Genomic DNA, 23,631 nt, shown 5'->3' with positions numbered 1-23,631 from the left:
AGGCCCATTAGCAGGGATATTCCTGGTAACTACAGGCTCATTAGCAGGGATATACCTGGTAACTACAGGCCCATTAACAGGGATATACCTGGTAACTACAGGCCCATTAACAGGGATATGAGGTTAGGATCAGATCAGCCATGATCTTATTGAATGGCGGAGCAGGCTCGAGGGGCCGATTGGCCTACTCCTGCTCCTATTTCTTATGTTCTTATGATATACCTGGTAACTACAGGCCCATTAGCAGGGATATACCTGGTAACTACAGGCCCATTAGCAGGGATATGCCTGGTAACTACAGGCCCATTAACAGAGATATGCCTGGTAACTACAGACCCATTAACAGGGATATACCTGGTAACTACAGGGCCATTAGCAGGGCTATACCTGGTAACTACAGGCCCATTAACAGAGATATACCTGGTAACTACAGGGCCATTAGCAGGGCTATACCTGGTAACTACAGGCCCATTAACAGAGATATACCTGGTAACTACAGGGCCATTAGCAGGGCTATACCTGGTAACTACAGGCCCATTAACAGAGATATACCTGGTAACTACAGGGCCATTAGCAGAGATATACCTGGTAACTACAGCTCCATTAACAAGGCATGTACCTGGTAACTACAGACCCATTAGTCCAACCTCAATCAGAAAACTAATTGAATCCATAATCAGAAACCAAATGTAAACAATTTTACAACACCAAGTTATAGTCCAGCAATTTTATTTTAAATTCACAAGCTTTCGGAGACTTCCTCCTTCCTCAGGTAAATTTACCTGAGGAAGGAGAAACCAAATGGAAAGATTTTCAGAATGAAAATAATCTAATGGCTTTAGAAAGGGCTGGTCTTCCCTAACCAACCTCAGACGTATTTGAGGCTAGATTTCAAACTGATGTGGCAGGGGGGAAAGCCATAGGATGTAGAGTATCTAGACTTTCAACAATCTCAGTCTTGGGGCATTCTTTTACAGGAAGGCCAGTGGGTATCAAGTACAAGAGATGGACAGAAGCCAGGAAGTATTTCTTTGCACAAAGGCTGCTGAACAGCTGGAACTGGTTGCCAGGGAGGATAGTTGAGGCAGGGACACTGGATTCATTTAAGAAACAGCTGGATGCTGTAATGGGACGAGAATCGGGCTCAGATTCTGCTCGGGTGTGATTATAAAGGGCCCAGGAGTCTTATCCGCCTGATCTTGCAAATCTGCCTAGAATATGATGAGAATGTGTAAAATGTTCAAATTAAAGTTGAGAACTATGCAGTGAGCTTTATGATAAATGAGGGATGCTTTGCTGGTGCAAGTCGGACAAACTGGAATCGAACTGGTCGGAGACAAAATATGCGAGCACAGCCATTAGCATGAATAAGGCCTGCTATTAATTCTGGTTCATTCAGGAGGCACCAAAAAGGAGCAACTTGGATTTTCATTACTTCATGGAAAAGTTGGTAACCTACCTCACCGATGCAATAAAACTGTTGTTCAGCTTCAGTTGAACCAAACTCGGTAAATGAGCACCTGTAAGTAGACAAGGTCTCTTTGTATTAATTTATAGATAATGAGCAAAATGTGCCCGCATAATAATAATAATTTTAAAAATCACAAGTTTAAAATGACAAAAAAACCCGTGGGATTCTTTGAATGCCAACAGGGCTCGGTCACCAACTAATGCACTGAGCCACTTCTGAGGGTTTCTCCTGGAGTGCTCTGAATCGGTCACAGTCACACACAGGCAGCCCACATATAATAGCAATACAAACAATGCATTCAGAAGGACTTTGGGATCAATTTCCTTATGAATGCTGATCTCATAACTCAGTACTCTAAACTATGCAGTTGCTGGCAAGTTTTCACATGCTGTTCCACCGAGTGAAATGCACAGTTCAAACGAAGGGACAAGAAGTATTTATTTCAAACAAAGACCTCGAGAGCCCCAGAAATAAATCTTCACAGATACCACAAAAAAATTGATTGAAAGATCGTACTACTTTAAGCAGGACTGCTGAAGGACAGAACCAGGACCAAACTTTGGTTCAGTTCAGGGACGACAGAAGAAATTTTATTTAAAAAAAAACACAAACTGGAATCTTTTTATTTTACTCATTTAACTTGCTCGGTTTGTCCACGTGTGTAACTATTTTGCGCCAAAATGATGACTGTAATGTAATATCAATACTTATTGCAGCAAACAGGCTTACTTAAACCTTACTTTTCTTCATTTTTTTTTTACACAGTTTCATCCACTGTTGCTATTTCCTGTACACAAAACAATTCCAGGCATGTTTTCAGTCTTTGCCTTTACGCAAAAAAAAGTAAGACATATGATGGACAACATAAGATATAGGAGCAGGAGCAGGCCATACGGCCCTTCGAGCCTGCTCCGCCATTCACTTCCCCCCCCCCCGATCTCCATATCCGAGGGGGACAGGATAAATTAACACTGCCATCAGTACTTATTGGAGAACTGTGTTTCTTGTGTTTGTTTCATTGTCTCACTCGGGTGTGTTCTTTATCTTCTTTCCACAGGATGAAAGGCTGGTCGGGAGCCTGTGTCAGTGCTGTCCTATTGCTGACTAAGTGCTGCTTGAGGTGGCGAGGCTTCCCATTTTTCCTCCCTCGCTGCAAAACAAAAAAAGTCACCAACCTCTCGCCTCGGTGCGGCAGCGTGTTTCAGGTTGTGAGCTCGGTGTGGTGCTGAATTGTGGCCATTCTAACACGCTGAAACATGCCAGGGTGGAGATCCAATACACTGACACCACAATCACTTCAAGAAAACTTTATATAAAAAAAATCAATAGAATTGCATCTAAATAAAAATAAGTGCAGTAAGTAACTATTTTAGTCAATATAAATTCTGTAGGTTTTAAAAATAAAGAATCTAGTATCTATTTTGAAAGAGAACAGAGGGGAAAAATGTGGCAGTTCAAGGAACTGGCTGCAGTTGCTTTGAGTCTCAGACTCACAAAGTATTAAAAACTTGGGACCAATTCCATGCAGGGATGCTTTGCTCAAAGGGACCGCAGGTTCAGACATAGCACTACAACGCTGATTCTCTGACCCCGTGTCTCCCTGTGAGCATGGCTCTCTACTGGGAGAGTGGTACTGGCTCTCTGGCTCTTACATCCACAAGATGTAGGGGCTGGATAACAGTCTGCAGCTGTCAGGTACCGTGGCATGGAGCAGACCACGTGCTTACAGCAAGTCACTTTGGTAGCAAATTTAATCTTGTACTTTTAGTGGTTATGATAAAACAAAACACAACATCCAAAACGTGAACCAAACAGAATGCAGATTAACAAAAAGCAGACGCTGAAAAACTGGAATAAAAACAGAAAAGGTCAGGCACAGTCAGTTAATGTCTCAGGTATAGATCCTTCCTCAGAACAGAGAAATATTACAGATGAACAGCATTTCAAAAAAGAACAGCACAAGGAAAAAGGTGAGGGAGAAAAAAAGTCACACGCACGCGCACACACACGGGCGCGCACACACACACGGGCGCGCACACACACACGGGCGCACACACACACACGGGCGCACACACACACACGGGCGCACACACACACGGGCGCACACACACGGGCGCACACACACGGGCGCACACACACGGGCGCACACACACGGGCGCACACACACGGGCACACACACACGGGCACACACACACGGGCACACACACACACGGGCGTACACACGGGCGCACACACGGGCGCACACACGGGCGCACACACAACACAGACGAAAATAAATAGAATGCCTTGTTAAGTGCCATGGTAGGGAACAGGAAATGGTTAAATGATAGAGGCAGGAGACAAAAGGAAGCATAATGAAAGAACTATAAAAACATATATAAGACACAGAGTGTGAGAAAAGAGCTGAAAGGAGGATAGGTGAGTAGAGTAGGAAACATGAAAAACTGGCAAAGTGGAACAGGGTCCGGTGGCCCAGGGGTCCGGTGGGAGAATAAAGTCGGTCAGCACCAAGGATGCAGACCACCCCGACAGCACAGTGTTCTGAGAGTGGGATCCCCACCCCAAGTACCAACCCGCTCCCCTCCCCCACCTCCGGCAAACCCGTCCGACATCACAAGCACCTACTTCCAGAGAGAAAACGGGAGCTCTAGTTCAGGTCTGAAGTTATTAAAGCCAAGGAGAAGATAAGAACATAAGAAATAGGAGCAGGAGTGGGCCATACGGCCCCTCGAGCCTGCTCCACCATTCAGTAAGATCATGGCTGATCTCCAACCTCAACCCCACTTTCCTGCCCGATCCCCAAATCCCTTGATTCCCCTCGAGTCCAAAAATCTATCTATCTCAGTCTTGATTATACTCAATGACTCAGCATCCACAGCCCTCAGGGGTAGAGAATTCCAAAGATTCACAAACATCTGAGTGAAGAAATTCCTCCTCATTTCGGTGCTAAATGGCCGAGCCCTTATCCTGAGACTATGCCCCCAGGTTCTAGACTCTCCAGCCAGGGGAAACAACCTCTCAGCCTCTACCCTGTCAAGCCCTCTAACAATTTTATACATTTCAATGAGATCACCTCTCATTCTTCTAAACTCCAGAGGGTATAGGCCCATTCTACTCAATCTCTCCTCATAGGACAACCCTCTCATGCCAGGAATCAATCTAGTGAACCTTCATTGCACCCCCTCTAAGGCAATTATATCCTTCCTTAGGTAAGGTGACCAAAACTGTATTAAGGACAGAAGGCTGCAAAGTGCCCAGTAGAGACAGGCTGGTGGAATGGGCGGACACGTGGCAGATCAAATTCAACGCAGAAAAGTGTGAAGTGATACATTTCGGAAGGAAGAACGAGGAGAGGCAATATAAACTATAGGGTACAATTCTAAAAAGGGTACAGGAACAGAGAGATCTGAGGGTATATGTGCACAAATCGTTGAAGGTGGCAGGGCAGAGAGAAAGAGGTTAAAAAAGCATACGGGATCCTGGGCTTTATAAATAGAGGCATAGAGTACAAAAGCAAGGAAGTCATGATGAACCTTTTATAAAACGCTGGTTCGGCCACAACTGGAGTATTGTGTCCAGTTCTGGGCACCGCACTTCAGGAAAGGTGTGGAGGCCTCAGAGAGGGTGCAGAAGAGATTTACTAGAATGATTCCAGGGATGAGGGACTTCAGTTACGTGGATAGACTGGAGAAGCTGGGATTGTTCTCCTTAGAGAAGGTTGAAAGGAGATTTGATAGAAATGCATGAAGGGTCTGGACAGAGTAGATGGAGAGAAACTGTCCCCATTGGCGGAGGGGTCATGAACCAGAGGACATAGATTTAAGGTGATTGGCAAAAGAACCAAAGGCGACATGAGGAAAAACTTTTTTTAACACAGCGAGTGGTTAGGATCTGGAATGCACTGCCCGAGGGAGTGGTGGAGGCAGATTCAATCATGGCCTTCAAAAGGGAATCGAATAATTACTTGAAGGGAAAAACTTTGCAGGGCTACGAGGATAGGGCGGGGGAGTGGGACTAGCCGGATTGCTTTTGCATAGAGCCGGCACGAACTCGATGGGCCGAATGGCCCCCTTCTGTGCTGTAACCTTTCTATTAATCTATGCTCCCTGAGCTTCATTGGAATAGCGTGATGGAGGGAAGGTCATTGATGAAGCAGCTGAAGATGGGTGGGCCTAGGACACTGCCCTGAGGAACTCCTGCAGCAATGTCCTGGGGCTAAGATGATTGGCCTCCAATAATCACTATCACCTTCCTTTGTGCTAGGTATGACTCCAGCCACTGGAGAGTTTTCCCCCGATTCCCAGTGACTTCAATTTTACTAGGGCTCCTTGGTGCCACACTCGGTCAAATGCTGCCTTGATGTCAAGGGCAGTCACTCTCACCTCACCTCTGGAATTCAGCTCTTTTGACCATCAAGGCTGTAATGAGGTCTGGAGCCGAGTGGTCCTGGCAGAACCCAAACTGAGCATCGTTGAGCAGGTTATTGGTGAGTAAATGCCGTTTGATAGTACTGTCGACGACAGCTTCCATCACTTTGCTGATGATTGAGAGTAGACTGATGGGGCGGTAATTGGCCGGATTGAATTTGTCCTGCTTTTTGTGGACAGGACATACCTGGGCAATTTTCCACATTGTCGAGTAGATGCCAGTGTTGTAGCTGTACTGGAACAGTTTGGCTAGAGGCGTTGCTAGTTCTGGAGCACAAGTCTTCAGCACTACAGCCGGGATGTTGTCGGTGCCCATAGCCTTTGCTGTATCCAGTGCACTCAGCCGTTTCTTGATATCACGTGGAGTGAATCGAATTGGCTGAAGACTGGCTTCTGCGATGGTGGGGATATCAGGAGGAGGCTGAGATGGATCATCCACTCGGCACTTCTGGCTGAAGATGGTTTTCCTGATTAAAGGAGGAGAGAGAGGCGGAGAGGTTTAGGGAGGGAATTCCAGAGCTTAGTGCCCAGGCAGCTGAAAGCACGGCCGCCAATTATAAGGCGAAAGAAATCAGGGATGTGCAAGAGGCCGGAATTGGAGGAGTGCAAAGATCTCAGAGGGTTGTGGGGCTGAAGGAGGTTACAGAGATAGGGAGGGGCGAGGCCATGGAGGGATCTGAAAACAAGGATGAGAATTTTAAAATCGAGGCATTGCTGGACCGGGAGTCAATGTAGGTCAGGGAGCACAGGGGTTGATGGGTGAAAGGGACTTGGTGCGAGTTAGGATACGGGCAGCAGAGTTTTGGGTGTGCTCAAGTTTATGGAGGGTGGAAGATGGAGAGCATTGGAATAGTTGAGTCTGAGGTAACAAAAGCATGGATGAGGGCTTTTTGGATTTGGACAAGTGCTCTGTGGCCATCAGTCCAATGATACTGGAATGCCAAAAATTGTTCAGCTGTGTTTTATTTTGTTCACAATGTTCCCACAGTCCCTATTAGGATTAAATAACGGCATCAATTTCATGAACAAAGGATGTGGCATTTGAACAGTTACGAACACCAGTAAAGTGCTTTATAGCTACATTTTTCACATATCTAAAATCCATCTCTAAGCAATAGCAGCCAACACATGCCAAGATATAATGAGAACAAGATCTCAAACCAGGAGATCCTTTGAATAAAATGCTACCACACAATAAACAGGTTCCTTACCAAAGTTTCCCATACTGTTATCCTGCGTGTCTACGCACATCTCCAGAACTTTCACCTGCTGCAGGTCCTCTGTCTCGGTCAGGGCTCGCTGTAAGGATAAACGAAGACAGATGTAAAACCAACAGGTGATTCTGCAGCATGAAATGCAGCTTGTGGAACGTTGAAAATGGGATCTGAAAAGGAACAGCAACACGGAAAGCTGTTTCCGTACACAGGCAACGTTAAGCTCCCGTCAATACAACCCCTCACGTGCTATACATATACTTTGGGTTAAAATGTAAATCACATAAATATAAGCCAATCTAATGTTAGGATGTACAAATTAAAACACACGTCATTTAATCAGTCCTTGAAAATGTTTGCGTAGTCTAAGATACAGGGCACCCTATTATACGTCACAATATACTGCATGTCCTGTAAGCATGTAGTCGATGATCAGAGGCTGACATCTGTCAATATAACAGGTCTAGGTCATGGGTTCATGTCCCACTCCAGATACCTGAGCCCATAATCTAGGCTGATACTCCCAATGCAGTACTGAAGGGGTGCTGCACTGTCAGAGGTGCCAACTTTCGGATGAGACGCCAAACCGAGGTCCCTTCTGCTCTCTCAGGTGGATGTGAAAGATCCCATGGCACTATTTCGAAGAAGAGCAGGTGAGTTCTCTCCGGTGTCCTGGCCAATATTTATCCCTCAACCAGCATCACTAAAACAGATTATCAGGTCAATATCACATTGCTGTTTGTGGGCAAATTGACTGCTGCACTTCCTACACTAAACAGTGACCGCCCGTCAAAACAAAACTTCATTGGCTGCAAAGCACTTTGGGACGTCCTGAGGTCGTGAAAGGCACGATATAAACGCAAGACCTTTCATTCCTTAAAAATGTCCCTGGATCAGAACAGTCGCAGGGAATTTCCAAGGGGTTCTCCCAATCTCTCCCGTAGCTTTGGCGGAAGATCAGTGGAAAACCTAAATGCACACCACAGGCAGCCGTTTACACTGCTTCTCCCGGGGTTCCCCAGCAGAAATTCCAGCCGTACCCTCTATCCTACACACAATACCAGCAGCCGCTTCAAAAAGCCCAACAACTCTGACCTTCCCACGAGTCGGATATATAGCTCATTGCGTACCTTTCTTCAAGCATTTAAATTCTACGGATTGACTTGGCTTGAATTAACTGCGGTAATGCTTTCATATTCCAATAAGTTTGTACGAAAACAATTCTTCTAACCTCCCTCTTTCTGCTTCTCGTACTAAACCCAAGTTTCAGTCACTTGTTAGTGATTCTCTGACCAGTGAAAATAATATGTTGCTTTATACCCTCTCATAACTTTGAACACCTCTATTGCATCTGCCCTTCACTTTCTCTGCCCCAGTGAACACAATCCTAGTTATTCACATTTCTCATCATAACTATATCCTTCTATCACTGGTATCATCCTAGAGAATCCACTCCATACTTGCTCATTGGCTCCAATATCCGTTTTATAAATGGGGCACCATCCTTCAGCTTGATCAACATTGAAATAAGTAAAGCTTACGGTGATAGTAGAACTGCAGCAGGATATGGGGAAAAGGCGGGAAAGTGGAGTTGAGGTAAAAATCAGATCAGCCATGGGGCCGAATGGCCTACTCCTGCTCCTATCTCTTATGGTCTTATGGTACTCACTACAAAGAATTTACGGTATTTAGTGCACACTGTTTTATTGTAAGTTCCGATATTGATAAATGCGATCCCTTTGGTGACCCGGAAATCCTTGCTGGTAAAGCGTCAAACTCCCGATCAGAAGGTCGGAAGATTAAACACCGTCCTCAACTGCCCTTATTGACAGAGGTTTGCCCATTCTTTTAACCATCTTAGGGAGGTCCGATCCCTAGCAAAACCATTTGTGCCCCACAGGAGCACAGATCCTGTCGGTTAATAAAGAGTCGATATTCAGCAGTGCCATGGGGAGGATTACAGCCCTGAAGGTTCCAACTTCCTCGCTAAAGGAAGTCGCACCACAGACAGAAGAGAAATGGTTTGTAAATTGCTGTCTCCAATTAGCCCATTTACTCCAGAACAAAATTATACACAAGTAAAATTTGAAAGCTAAGAACAGTTAACTTGTTTTGTCCACATGAAATATCCTAATTCATCAAATCTGTCAATTAAGTTTCTTCTAAGCTAGTCACATATGCCTTGAAATGATGGGTTGATATTCTAGTTTCAAAAGGGGCACTATGTATTCTCTAGATAATATATACCAGACATATGCAAGACTTGGTCAATTTCTTCTAGTCTGCAATAAAAGCATGACCTGCAGTATATAGCTCTCTGATTTGGACTAACAGGACTAGACAGACCAGATGCAGGGAGGATGTTCCCGATGGCTGGGGAATCCAGAACCAGGGGTCACAGTCTCAGGATACGGGGTATGCCATTCAGAACTGAGATGAGGAGAAATTTCTTCACTCAGAGGGTGGTGAACCTGTGGAATTCTCTACCACAGAAGGCAGTGGAGGCCAAGTCATTAGATGTATTCAAGAAGGAGATAGATATATTTCTTAATGCTAAAGGGATCAAGGGATATGGAGAAAAAGCGGGAACAGGGTACTGAGTTAGACGATCAGCCATGATCATTTTGAACGGTGGAGCAGGCCCGAAGGGCCGAATGGCCTACTCTTGCTTCGATTTTCTATGATTCTATGACTCTGTAATGCAAGCTACTGCTTGGTATTGCAATACCACCTTGCTATTCCTGTAAGATCAGATGACACTGTGCAATCCAGTCTGAAATGTCAAATGTTCAGATTTTATAAATCCAGGTAATACGTCAAAAAGAATAGCCCGGGAATAACTGAAACTCTGTAGTTGTGTGATAATATCAGTGCACAGATCTATTTCCGTTCTGACAACCTTGACTGTCTCCATTTCAAAGATTAAAGATTATGTTTTATATATTAATTTCTATCCTAGCCCAATGAAAGCTGCTACAATTCTAATTAAATCTATCTACCGAAAATATAAATATGATAAAAGAGCAAACATTGTAAATGTAGCCAAACCGGCTTTTGTAACTGAAAACATTACCAGAATTCGTACTTTTACATTTTCTAGTAATATAAGCCACTTTATAATCAAATTAAGACATCACAAAAATCTAGTTAGAGCCCTGACCCACCATCATCTACATTGGCACCAGGAACAAAGGAAATGCTGGACAAAAAAGACCACCGTCCATCTAGCTCACCGTCTACCATCCTGGTAGTCCCATGATAGAACGATAATGGAGTGGTTGACTAATCACAGCAATCAATCTCTATCAATTAGTCTACAACAGTCCCAGACATGAGGAGAGGAAAGCTTTGGGAACCATAGGTCACCTGTTCCTTCCAAAAACGCTATACATACTCGAGGTGTTGAGATACTGATCAATAATACAGGCCCTCCCAGCTTGTTGAGTTAGTCAACTCTGGATCAATATCTGGAGACCCCCCCGCTAGACATGCACGTGTGGGTGTCCAACGAAAAGTGCGAGGTGCTCACAGACTTCTTTGTCAGATTGAGACCATCCGTTCAGCTGCCTCTGCCGCTTCCCTCTCTTCTCCTGGCGTACCGAGCCAAACTTCCCCTACGGTTTCCCCCCTCCCCTAGCCCTGAACTTGCATCTTTCTCAAGTTTCTCTCCTATCTCCCCTCATGCCCTCTCCAAGCTCGTCTTGACCATGAGATCCATCTCCTGCTCCCTCAACCCTATTCCCACTAAACTGCTGACCACCCAACTTCCCTTCCTGGCCCCCATGTCAGCTGATATTGTTAACTGTCCCCCTCCCCTTCAAATCTGCCATCATCACAACCCTCCTAAAAAAAACCCACCCTTGACCCCTTTGTCCTTGCAAATGACTGCCCCATCTCCAACCTCACTTTCCTCTCCAAAGTCCTTGAACGTGTTGTCGCCTCCCAAATCCATGCCCATCTTTCCTGCAACTCCATGTTTGAATCCCTCCAGTCAGGTTTCCGCCCCGGCCACAGTACTGAGATGGCCCTTATCAAAGTCACAAATGACATCCTATGTGACTGTGACGATAGTAAACTATCCCTCCTTTTCTTCTTGACCAGTCTGCAGCCTTTGACACCATCCTCCTCCAACGCTGGGTGGGACTGCGCTCGCCTGGTTCCATTCTTATCTATCCAGTCATAGCCAGAGAATCACCTGCAATGGCTTCTCTTCCCGCTCCTGCGCCGTTATCTCTGGTGTCCCCCAAGGATCTATCCTTGCCCCCCTCCTATTCCTCATCTACGTTCTGCCCCTCGGTGACATCAGATTCCACATGTACACTGATGACACTCAGCTCTACCTCACCACCACCTCTCTCAGTCCCTCCGCTGTCTGATTTGTCACATTGCTTGTCCGATGTCCAGTACTGCATGAGCAAAAATTTCCTCCAACTAAATATTGGGAAGAACTAAGCCATTGTCTTTGGTCCCCGCTGCAAACTCTGTTCCCTCGCCACCGACTCCATCCCTCTCCCCGGCCACTGTCTGAGGCCGAACCAGATTGTTCACAACCTTGGCAGCCTACTTGACCCTGAGGTGAGCTTCCGAGCACACATCCGCTCCATCACCAAGACCATCTACTTTCACCTCTGTAACATCACCTGTCTCCCCCCCCCGCCTCAGCTCATCTGCTGCTGAAACCCCCATCCGTGCCTTTGTTACCTCCAGACTGGACTATTCCAATGCTCTCCTGACCGGCCTCTCATTTACCACCCTCCATAAACTTGAGCTCATACTTGAGCTCTGCTGCCCATATCCTGACTTGGAGCAAGTCCCATTCACCCATCACCCCCTGTGCTCACTGACCTGCATTGGCTCCCAGTCCGGGAATGCCTTGATTTTAAAATTCTCATCCTTGTTTTCAAATCCCTCCATGGCCTCACCCCTCCCTATCTCTGTAACCTCCTACAGCCCTACAACCCTCCGAGATCTCTGCTCTCCTCCAATTCTTGCCTCTTGCGCAGCCCTGATTTTAATCGCTCCACCATTGGCGGCCGTGCCTTCAGCTGCCTGGGCCCTAGGCTCTGGCATTCCCTCCCTCAACCTCTCCGCCTCTCTCTCTCTCTCCTCCTTTAAGACGCTCCTTAAAACCTACCTCTTTGACCAAGCTTTTGGCCACCTCTCCGAATATCTCCTTATGTGGCCCGGTGTCAAATTTTGTTTGATAATCGCTCCTGTTAGGCGCCTCGGGACATTTTACTAAATTAAGGGCGCTTTGTAAATGCAAGTTGCTGTTGTTAAACGATGGCAAGATCAGCCTCTGCTGTGATGGCTCATTGATATTCACTGTCTAGGTGTCCATAGGAAGAATAGCCACAAAGGTAAGATACTAGAAGGCTGTGGAAGTGCATCCGAGCACAAATTGTTGCTTTTGTATTGATATTTACTGCATATTCAATTAGAGCATTTTAATAACCGTTCCAGCTACAAAATACAGCCAGTGCTCAGCAGCAAGTTAAGATACATAACTCAACAAGTGCTCCGACATCACCTGTTCCTCACTAAGCTTCTCATCTCCTCCGTCCCCTCCCCTGAAGGAGTTATTTCTCGCTAGGTACGATTCCGCAGACGTCAGTAGCTCTCTGGCAAATTGCTCGTGGTCAGGAATGGGAGCTCCAGCTGATTTTCTCTTCATGTTTCTCTTGGTGCTAAGCCAAATTAGAACACTCCTACCCTGGCAGAGATCAACTACTGCTGCACAAATCTGGGGATTGTCTACACACAAAGGGTGGTAGAAGCTTGGAACTCTTTTCCGCAAACGGCAATTGATACTAGCTCAATCGCTAAATTTAAATCTGAGATAGATAGCTTTTTGGCAACCAAAGGTATTAAGGGATATGGGCCAAAGGCGTGTATATGGAGTTAGATCACAGATCAGCCATGATCTTATCAAATGGCGGAGCAGGCACAAGGGGCTGAATGGCCTACTCCTGTTCCTATGTATCTTCCTGCTCACTGGATAAACACAGTAAGCCATCGGGAGAGGAGGGAAATGTGATCAGTATTATCTTTTAAGAACCAAGGTGAAGAGATTGTTCTCCTTAGAGCAGAGAAGGTTAAGGGGAGATTTAATTGTGTTGTTCAAAATTATGAGGGGTTTTGATGGAGTAAATAAGGAGAAGCCATTTCCACTGGCAGGAGGGTCAATAACCAGAGGACACAGATTTAAGATCATTGGAAAAAGAACCAGAGGGGCAGATGAGGAGAATTTTTTTTTTACGCAGCAAGTTGTTATGATCTAGAATGCACTGCCTGAAAGGGCGGTGGAAGCAGATTCAATAATAACTTTCAAACAGGAATTGCATATATACTTGAAAAGGAAAATTTTGCAGGGCTATATTGAGTTACATCGAAACTAGAGCACAAAAACAGGCCATTTGGCCCAACTGGTATATGCCGGCGTTTATGCTCCACACGAGCCTCCTCCTTACTTCATCTCACACTATCAGCATATCCTTCTATTCCTTTCTCCCTCATGTGTTTATCGAGCTTCCCATTAAATTCATCTACACTATTCGCCTCAACTACTCCTTGTGGGAGTGAGTTCCGCATTCTCACCACTCTCTGGGTAAAGTTTCTCCTGAATTCCCTATTGGATTTATTAGCGACTATTTTATATTTATGACCTCTAATTTTAGACTTATTTTCTCTACGTTTACCCTATCAAATCCTTTCATTATCATAAAGATCGCTATCGGGTCACCCCTCAGACTTCTCTTTTCTACAGAAAAGAGCCCCAGGCTGTTCAGCCCTTCCTGATAAATATATCCTCCCAGTTCTGGTTTCATCCTTGTGAATCTTCTTTGCATCCTCTCCAATGCCTCTATATCCTTTCTATAATGTGGAGCCAAAAACTGTGCACAGCAGTCCAAAGCTATGGCGAAAAAGCAGGGGAGTGGGACTAATTGGATAGGCCTGTCAAAGAGCCAGCAGAGGCACGATGGACTGAATGGCCTCCTCTTGTGCAGTATGATTCTACGTTTTCCCTGTAGCCAATGAACACTTACAATGCATAAACTGCCACATACACAGAAAAATGTACAAACGATAATGGTAGCTTCTCCTCCAGTGCAGTCAGTGTAAGCAACCCCACCCAATATTCTGCTCTCCATCTCCCGAGCAACGTATACAAGCAGCTACAATCAGCTCTTCACAGCAACATGCCTGTGCACTGCTAAGTACTTTAATAGCTTTCTGTATTTGTCAAACAGATTTCCATGACTAAATCAGAATGCAGAATATAAACAAATTAAACAGGACTTTCCAAGAGAACAATATAAAAGAGGGAGTCAGACCGATGGAAATCTCTGGCCCACTTTAGCAGCAGCGGTACTCCCAGTGTCAATCCCTGATTCATTTTTTGGTCACCCTGGTACAGTTTTAGACATTCATCTACTAGGTTAATGTACTTCAAATTAAAACAACACTTTAGGATTATAAATCTAGTTTTCTCTGCGTGCCACGCCACAAGAGATCAACCAGCAATACGCTTAATTATTTTCTTGATTTAAACAATGAACCAAACAGTTTTTATTGAAGATAATTAGAAGAGCAACAGTAGATTTCAATAAAAATGGTAGGCTACCTTCACAATGTACAGTCTGTCCCTTTCAAGGTTTAATGCTTTTATACACAAACACTGAAAACACCTGCAGTTATAAACATGTTTGTACTTATAAACTCAAGCAAGCAAAATAATTCTATTTGATGTGACTGCGTCTGGGCGCATGCCCATTTATGCTCCGTCAGTCTGGGAAAGCCCTCAGGACGGACCCCCAATACACACACAATGCAGAACCATCTCTCGATGGCGTGCTGCCCAGACTCTCCTGATTACACGCTTGCGGTGGAAATTATGGAATGGAAAGCATGGAGTCACTCCACATCCCTGTTTTGACTTCCAATTAAACACAGATAGTGGCAGATTCATTGATATTTTCCTTGGAGTGGACGCTCCTTTTGGTCGTGTCAGAGGACATGCTGTTTCATAATGCTGGCATTGTTATACCATGAAATGGTCATTTTAATCAGCAGTATGTCTTTAAAGCGTTGGTACGATGCCTCTATCAACCTGCCTGGGTGTTGTAACAGTTACTCATAAGTCAGCACATGCACTGCTTACAGTATTACAACAGCGACTACACTTCAAAAGTACTTCATTGGCTGTAAAGGGCTTTGGAACGTCCAGAGGTCGTGAAAGGCCCTGTATAAACGCAAGTCTCTCTCTTTCTTTTTACTGGCGATTTAATCAAAATGCAAATTTTGAAGAGTGCTGGTGAGCTAGTTATTATAGCAAGCAGGTAAGAAGATACTACAATGGTACGCAGGCTTAGAGGCAGAACATGGGCATTAGAAAACATGCTGATTATTAAAATTAGTGTAAGGAATCTTACAACACCAGGTTATAGTCCAACAGTTTTGTTTAAAAATCACAAGCTTTCGGAGCTTACCTCCTTCGTCAGGTGAGTGAGTCTACATGGACTTCAGCAAAGCATTTGACAAGGTACCGCATGGTAGGTTGTTACATAAGGTTAAATCTCATGGGATCCAAGGTGAGGTAGCCAATTGGATACAAAATTGGCTTGACGACAGAAGACAGAGGGTGGTTGTAAAGGGTTGTTTTTCAAACTGGATGCCTGTGTCCAGCGGTGTGCCTCAGGGATCGGTGCTGGGTCCGCTGTTATTTGTTATTTATATTAATGATTTGGATGAGAATTTAGGAGGCATGGTTAGTAAGTTTGCAGATGACACCAAGATTGGTGGCATTGTGGACAGTGAAGAAGGTTATCTAGGATTGCAACGGGATCTTGATAAATTGGGCCAGTGGGCCGATGAATGGCAGATGGAGTTTAATTTAGATAAATGTGAGGTGATGCATTTTGGTAGATCGAATCGGGCCAGGACCTACTCCGTTAATGGTAGGGCGTTGGGGAGAGTTATAGAACAAAGAGATCTAGGAGTACAGATTCATAGCTCCTTGAAAGTGGAGTCACAGGTGGATAGGGTGGTGAAGAAGGCATTCAGCATGCTTGGTTTCATTGGTCAGAACATTGAATGCAGGAGTTGGGATGTCTTGTTGAAGTTGTACAAGGCATTGGTGAGGCCACACTTGGAGTACTGTGTACAGTTCTGGTCACCCTATTATAGAAAGGATATTATTAAACTAGAAAGAGTGCAGAAAAGATTTACTAGGATGCTACCGGGACTTGATGGTTTGACTTACAGGGAGAGGTTAGACAGACTGGGACTTTATTCCCTGGAGAGTAGGAGGTTAAGGGGTGATCTTATAGAAGTCTATAAAATAATGAGGGGCATAGATAAGGTCGATAGTCAAAATCTTTTCCCAAAGGTAGGGGAGTCTATAACGAGGGGGCACAGATTTAAGGTGAGAGGGGAGAGATACAAAAGGATCCAGAGGGGCAATTTTTTCACTCAAAGGGTGGTGAGAGTCTGGAACGAGCTGCCAGAGGCAGTAGTAGAGGCGGGTACAATTTTGTCTTTTAAAAAGCATTTGGACAGTTACATGGGGAAGATGGGTATCGAGGGATATGGGCCAAGTGCAGGCAATTGGGACTAGCTTAGTGGTATAAACTGGGCGACATGGACATGTTGGGCCGAAGGGCCTGTTTCCATGTTGTAACTTCTATGATTCTATGATTCTATGCATAAACAAAAAAGAATCTCTCCTTGATTCTCCCTTCTCTTCCCTATCTCCCTCTGTATTTATGTCTTCCTTTCTCATTATGTCTCCGACTCTGTACCCCTCTCACACACTTTCTTTCTCTCTGTGAGCCTCTCCTTCTACAAAAATAACCACTTTAAAATAGTTTTCTTGCCAAAGCCTACAGCAAAAAATGTCACGTTCTGAAGCCTTTAGGTAAAACACTGCTTATAGCCTGGCTTTCCTCACACTTGTAGCTCACCTTACCTATCGAGGATCACACTGAAGGCGTCAGCCTTGGCTCAGTGGGTTCAAACCTCACTCCAGAGACTTAAGCACATAATCTAGGCAGACACTTCAGCGCAGTACTGAGGGAGTGCTGCACTTTCGGAGGTGCTATATTTCAAATGAGACGTCAAACCGAGGCACTGTCTGCCCTCTCAGGTGAACGTAAAAGATCTCACGACACTATTCGAAGAAGAACAGGGAAGTTCTCCTGGTGTACTGGCCAATATTTATCCCTCAACCAACACCTAAAACAGATTAACTGGTCATTTATCTCATTGCTGTTTGTGGGAACTTGCTGTGCGCAAATTGGCTGCCGCTTTTGCCTACTGTTGGGAATTGTAGGCACGTGTGCTTGATTGCGGGGGTGGGGGGGGAAGTGATACTTTCGCTGATTGATAGTTTTGGAAAGAACATGGATTCAAGTCTTAGCCACAGACGTCCAGTGAAAAACTATCTTGGGCACCTTTTAAACACAGAAAATGCAAGTTTAGTCCTTATTTTGTTACAAACTTTACTTCCAGTACTAAATACTTCAATCAGTACAAGTTCAAGATGGACAAAGGTTTTCAAAAAATATCTTCAGCTACTTGACTGGTTTGTCTCCTTTTTAATTGGTAGCTATTGCTGACTGCCTACTTTTGATTCATGGTTTTACCTTGAACTTCGCCAACTGATGGTTTTAATTCCTGCTGGCTAATATCTCAGTGTTACACTTCCTACAGTTCAGTTGCATTTTGTTGCTGTTTCACAAATAGAAAATTTGAACCAAACAGGTGCAAGTGCGATGCCCGAGAGGGGATGGAGACGATCGGAATGGTTTTTGAACAGGTCTGCAGTACGATAAGTATAATCTAGTGGGGTATTCTTTTCAATCTGTAATTTATAAATAAGTAATGCATTGAGAAAGAATAATCCTTTACATCTACCAGGACATCCATTGTGAAGTTATTTAACAACAGCAGGGAGACTAGAAAAGCTGGAATTGCTCGCCTTGGGGCAGAGATGGGAAGATTTAATAGAGGTGTTCAAAATGATGGGGAGATTTAATAGAGGTGTACAAAATGATGGGGAGATTTAATAGAGGTGTACAAAATGATGGGGAGATTTAATAGAGGTGTACAAAATGATGGGGAGATTTAATAGAGGTGTACAAAATTATGGGGCGATTTAATAGAGGTGTTCAAAATTAGAGGGAGATTTAATAGAGGTGTACAAAATGATGGGGAGATTTAATAGAGGTGTACAAAATGATGGGGAGATTTAATAGAGGTGTACAAAATTATGGGGAGATTTAATAGAGGTGTACAAAATTATGAGGGGATTTAGAGTAAATAGGGAGAAACTGTTTCCACTGGTGGGTGGGTCAGTAATGCAGCGAATTGCTATGATCTGGAATGATCATAATTTTCAGGGCTATGGCGAAAGAGCAGGGGGGAGTGGGACTAATTGGATAAATCTTTCAAAGAGCCGGCAAAGGCACGATGGGCCAAATGGCCTCCTCCCGTACTGTATCATTCTATGACAAACTTGAGGCTTCTTTTATGTTTTTTTTTCACAATTGCTACTTCTCAGTAATTCATTAAAACCAGAGGCCTGTCATAAGAACATAAGAAATAGGAGCAGGAGTAGGCCAATCGGCCCCTCGAGCCTGCTCCGCCATTCAATAAGATCATGGCTGATCTGATCCTAACCTCAAATTTAAATTCATGTCCAATTTCCTGCCCACTCCCCGTAACCCCTAATTCCCTTTACTTCTAGGAAACTGTCTATTTCTGTTTTAAATTTATTCAATGATGTAGCTTCCACAGCTTCCTGGGGCAGCAAATTCCACAGACCTACTACCCTCTGAGTGAAGAAGTTTCTCCTCATCTCAGTTTTGAAAGAGCAGCCCCTTATTCTAAGATTATGCCCCCTAGTTCTAGTTTCACCCATCCTTGGGAACATCCTTACCGCATCCACCCGATCAAGCCCCTTCACAATCTTATATGTTTCAATAAGATCGCCTCTCATTCTTCTGAACTCCAATGAGTAGAGTCCCAATCTACTCAACCTCTCCTCATATGTCCGCCCCCTCACCCCCGGGATTAACCGAGTGAACCTTCTTTGTACTGCCTCGAGAGCAAGTATGTCTTTTCTTAAGTATGGACACCAAAACTGTATGCAGTATTCCAGGTGTGGTCTCACCAATACCTTATATCTGTCTGCAGATCCGAGCATCCTGTGGACAGTACAGTGTTGCCATCGCCAAAGGACTGAAGTTCCCAAATAGCATCTAAAACTAATTGCATATTTCCAAAGCGAATAAAATGCAGAGTTGCAGTTTTTTTTAATGTAAAGTTACATAAATTGTTTCTCTCCTGTATAAGCAAAAAAATGAATCTGCAAACACAGAACAATAGAAGGATATCCTCAAGTACTGTCAAGGCAATTTGAAAAAAGTGGAAAAGAAAAAGTGCCAAAAGAATTATGGTATTTGAAATACATTCTACTGGCATAATTCCAAAAGAGAAAACTTTGTAACGGGTTAAAACATCTTTCCAGTGGAAATACAGATAATTCACATTTTTTTTAAACTTCTGGGCAGGAAAAATGATTAAATACATTTAATGGGCGACACACGTACTCCATGAATGACACTGAAACGGCTATGGATGAGATTGAGAGAGACCGCGGAGTCTCAGTAAACTCAACATGTCCAACCAATGCTGATCAGCAATCAATAAAGCCATTAGAATGTTGAATTACAGAGCCACATCAGTGGAGTAAAACAATCAAACTGTACAGTGCTCTGGTCTGTACTTTGAGTGCTGCGTGCAGTTCCGGTCACTCAGAGACAAGGGAGACATTCAAACGCTGGAGAACGAGTCACGAGGCTGATCCCTGATGTCAGGCGTCTGAGTTTTGAGACCCAGAGAGGCTCGGGCTGTCAGCCTGCAAAAGGGGTGTCTGGGGGAGGTCACCTTGTGGAAGTATGAAATAGTTATTGCTATGGAAAGGGTTAATCCAGACTACTACTTTAAATTAAACTGAGTGAATAGGACAAGGGGACACAGGTCCAAACTAGTAAACGGTAAATGCAGGGCTGGTACCAGGGGGTTCGCCTTCACACAGAGAGTGATCGACACACTTGGGACGGACTCTGGGGTGGAGTGGTGGGGGTGAAGGCCCTGGAATCACTGAAGAAACAATCAGATGCTGTGGGGGGAGGGGGGGGCGTAGAGTTGATCCAGATGGATGAATTAAGATGGGCCGAATGGCCTTCGTCATTCGTTAGTATCGTGAGATCATTTAATACATTTGCTGTAGCCCTGATTTAGCTGAACATCCTAAAGAATGAAACCGATCTGTGGATAAGTGGCTGCTTGGCAGATACACCACTCAAGGTGTCACTGCAGCAATGAGGTAGGGATGGGGATGGGGGAATGGCATCAGTTGTGGTTTCATCAGTTGCACTGGTGCCAGTCACAAAGACATTTAAAATCCACAACCCCCTGCTTTCTTGGCCACAGCTTGCATTCTGAAGTAGACTATAATAACACTGGAATACATAGCGTGGGATGTACAGAAACATTACCTATCAGCAGGTTCATACACAACAGGACTGGCTTCACCAATACTGATGGAGTGAGAAACAGACTGACATTTCAGAACAATTTTGCGAACAATTTACTATTTTTATCTGTTATTATGGTATTATATTGTCACAGATGATAGTATGCCTATCATATTTGATGTTGTACATTACACGCTGACTTGCGTGGTGAGGGGAAAAAAGCAATAGAGTCACAGTCTCTCTCTGTACTCACAGCATAGAGACAGGATCAACCCTTCTGAGGAGTTGGTTGTCACCAGTTGGGAGTGTTTTCAATGGGCTGCACCAGAAACTTTTAGATTTCAAAACGGTCAGTATGAACTTCTACCACAGTGAATGCTTGGGTAAGTTGTATATAATCGGAACAGCACATGTGGCCTATCAAGTCTGCTTTACGCCACATGATGTGGAGATGCCGGTGATGGACTGGGGTGGACAAATGCAAGGAATCTTACAACACCAGGTTATAGTCCAACAGTTTTATTTGAAAATCACAAGCTTTCGGAGGCTTTCTCCTTCGTCAGGTAAAGGAGAAAGCCTCCGAAAGCTTGTGATTTTCAAATAAAACTGTTGGACTATAACCTGGTGTTGTAAGATTCCTTACATTACTCCACATGAGCTATTGACTGGAATCCCACTCTCCTGCTCGCTCCCCACACCCTTTAATATCCCTCTTTTCCAAACAAATATCCAATTCCCTTTTAAAAGAACTTACGGATTCAGCCTCAACAACTAACAATAGAATTCTGTGCAAAGAATGTTTTTCTATCTTTCCCTTTAACTCTTTTTGCGATAATCTTTAAGTTGTGCCTTGTTACCATAAGTTTGGACTGCAGTGAGTCCAGTGTCTTATTGCCCCATAGTTTTTTCGCAGTATGTTTGAGTGCCATAACATTTCGAGTGGTACAATGAGTTCACACCAGAAGTGTCCAAGCTTTTTGATGCACTTTGGTCCATACGTATATGGCCCACAAGGCTGCAAACAACGTTTAAATCCCAGTAATTTGTAGAATATCTCAAGTTCTGGTTCAGGATTAATCCACCAATGAGACAACAGTGCTAAGAACCTCCAAGAAATTCAAACAGGACAAACCAGCGACTGCAAAATTAAAGTGCACGCAGTATCGAGTTGCCTGGGCTTTGTGAGCTGGATGGCCAGGATTCCCGGCCAGCTATGGTCCATTGGCCGTGGGTTTGGGCACTCCTGGGTTACACCATCATCTATTGTGACACTGCACACTTCCTTGCGTACAAACCTAGTACAGCATCTCACAAAACACTTCCTAAACACTCTTTCAAAGAATGAATCATTGTGAAACATATCTGCAATCTAAATGGCTGAGGGAAGGGGCAGAGAAGTATGCTTTTTGATTTTGAAAATCATTATACAGAATTTCTTCCACAACATTTTTTTTATATATATATATAAATAAGTGTCTCACCAATTTGGATGGAGAAAGATATTCTTCAACAAGGAACTCAGTTTCATCTTTAACGACTGGATTGGGATTTAGTAAACCTGGTTGCCCGAAGTCCAGCACCCTAACTGTTGCAGTGCCTGTACGCGTAACAAAGGCTGGCCGGTGATGAAGTTCCATTGAGACCCTGAAGAGAAAGAACGGTGGTGAGTAAAACCTGGATTTTAAAAAAAAGTTAAGAATGACTAGAATTTTAGAATCATAGAATGGTTACAGCGCAGGAGGCCATTCAGCCCATCGAGCCCGCGCCAGCTCTCTGCAAGAGCAATCCGGCTCGTCCCACTCTCCCACCCTATCCCCGTAGCCCTGCAAATTTTCTCCCTTCAAGTACTTAACCAATTCCCTTTTGAAAGCCGCGATTGAATCTGCCTCCACCACCCCCTCGGGCAGTGCATTCCAGATCACAACCACTCGCTGTGTAAACAAGTTTTTCCTCATGTCGCCTTTGGTTCTTTTGTTAATCACCTTGAACCTGTGTCCTCTGGTTCTCGACCCTTCTGCCAATGGGAACAGTTTCTCTCTATCTACTCTGTCTGGACCCTTCATGATTTTGAACACCTTGATCAAATCTCCTCTCAACCTTCTCTGTTCTAAGGAGAACAACCCCAGCTTCTCCAGTCTATCCACATAACTGAAGTCCCTCATCCCTGGAACCATTCCAGTAAATCTTTTCTGCACCCTCTCCAAGGCTTTCAAATCCTTTCTAAAGTTTCTCAACTTACAGCCAAAACCAAACTCTAGGACCACGATGTTGCTCGCAGCAAGTCAATGATATATTGTTTAATAAAGATGGGAGTACTATACCGTGTACAGACACAATGGGCCGAATGGCCTCCTTCTGTGCCGTAACTTTCTATGATTCTATGTAATTAATAATACATTATTCTGCTTTTACAATGGAGCTGTGTCCCATATGTCCACAAAAGTCAAATTGTTCGCTAAATGCAGGCTCAGGTCAATCTGAGTTTTAGCTGTTGTGTGGTCAGGGAATTTTGCAGTTTGGAAATGGCCTGTAAGTTTCAGGCTGAAGTTAGAAGCATCCAGCATTAAGTGACTGGCTTTATTTCTCGTTCTTTATTTTTAAAAACTGTGACATCTGGCACATACAATGTTGGATCTTCTATGGCACTGCTCACAGTAAGTTGGGATATATAAGGACAGGGATGTTATATTATGTACATATACTATGTAATGCACAATCCATTACTGTGTGGCATGGTGGAGCTGTGTTCCCTTAAGGCACAAAGTCTAAATGTTAAATAAACAAAGCATAAGGTCATTCAGAGTTTAATTATTGCATGGCCAAGGAACTTTGCAAAATTAAAGTGTGACATCTACACTGTAACTGGATAATTCAGATTTTTCAGGTTCAACCCAGTAATAGTCTGGCAAAAGATGGATTCTGAAATTTGGATTAAACCTGATAAAAGAACTAAAGCCACAAACATTGTCTTTAAGTTG

At 44.1% G+C, this 23,631-nt stretch overlaps 1 protein-coding gene across 3 annotated transcripts in view; it reads right to left on the bottom strand.

Moving 5' to 3' along the window:
• Positions 1 to 23,631, bottom strand: part of lrrc56 (leucine rich repeat containing 56) — a 131,405-nt gene that overhangs the window by 95,171 nt on the left and 12,603 nt on the right. For all 3 annotated transcript variants that reach the window (XM_067994269.1, XM_067994268.1, XM_067994270.1), the window contains exons 3-5: positions 22,135 to 22,297; positions 7,110 to 7,197; positions 1,460 to 1,520 (exon numbers count right to left, since the gene is read on the bottom strand). In XM_067994269.1, the coding sequence (XP_067850370.1) occupies positions 1,460 to 1,520; positions 7,110 to 7,197; positions 22,135 to 22,290 (305 nt within the window). In that variant the 5' untranslated portion in view covers positions 22,291 to 22,297. The remainder of the gene's footprint in view (positions 1 to 1,459; positions 1,521 to 7,109; positions 7,198 to 22,134; positions 22,298 to 23,631) is intronic.

The sequence above is a fragment of the Heptranchias perlo genome, chromosome 12, assembly GCF_035084215.1.
Source record: "Heptranchias perlo isolate sHepPer1 chromosome 12, sHepPer1.hap1, whole genome shotgun sequence".
NCBI classification, from domain to species: domain Eukaryota; kingdom Metazoa; phylum Chordata; class Chondrichthyes; order Hexanchiformes; family Hexanchidae; genus Heptranchias; species Heptranchias perlo.
Note: the sequence above shows the minus strand (reverse complement) of the source record. Positions and strands in the feature narration are given on the sequence as shown.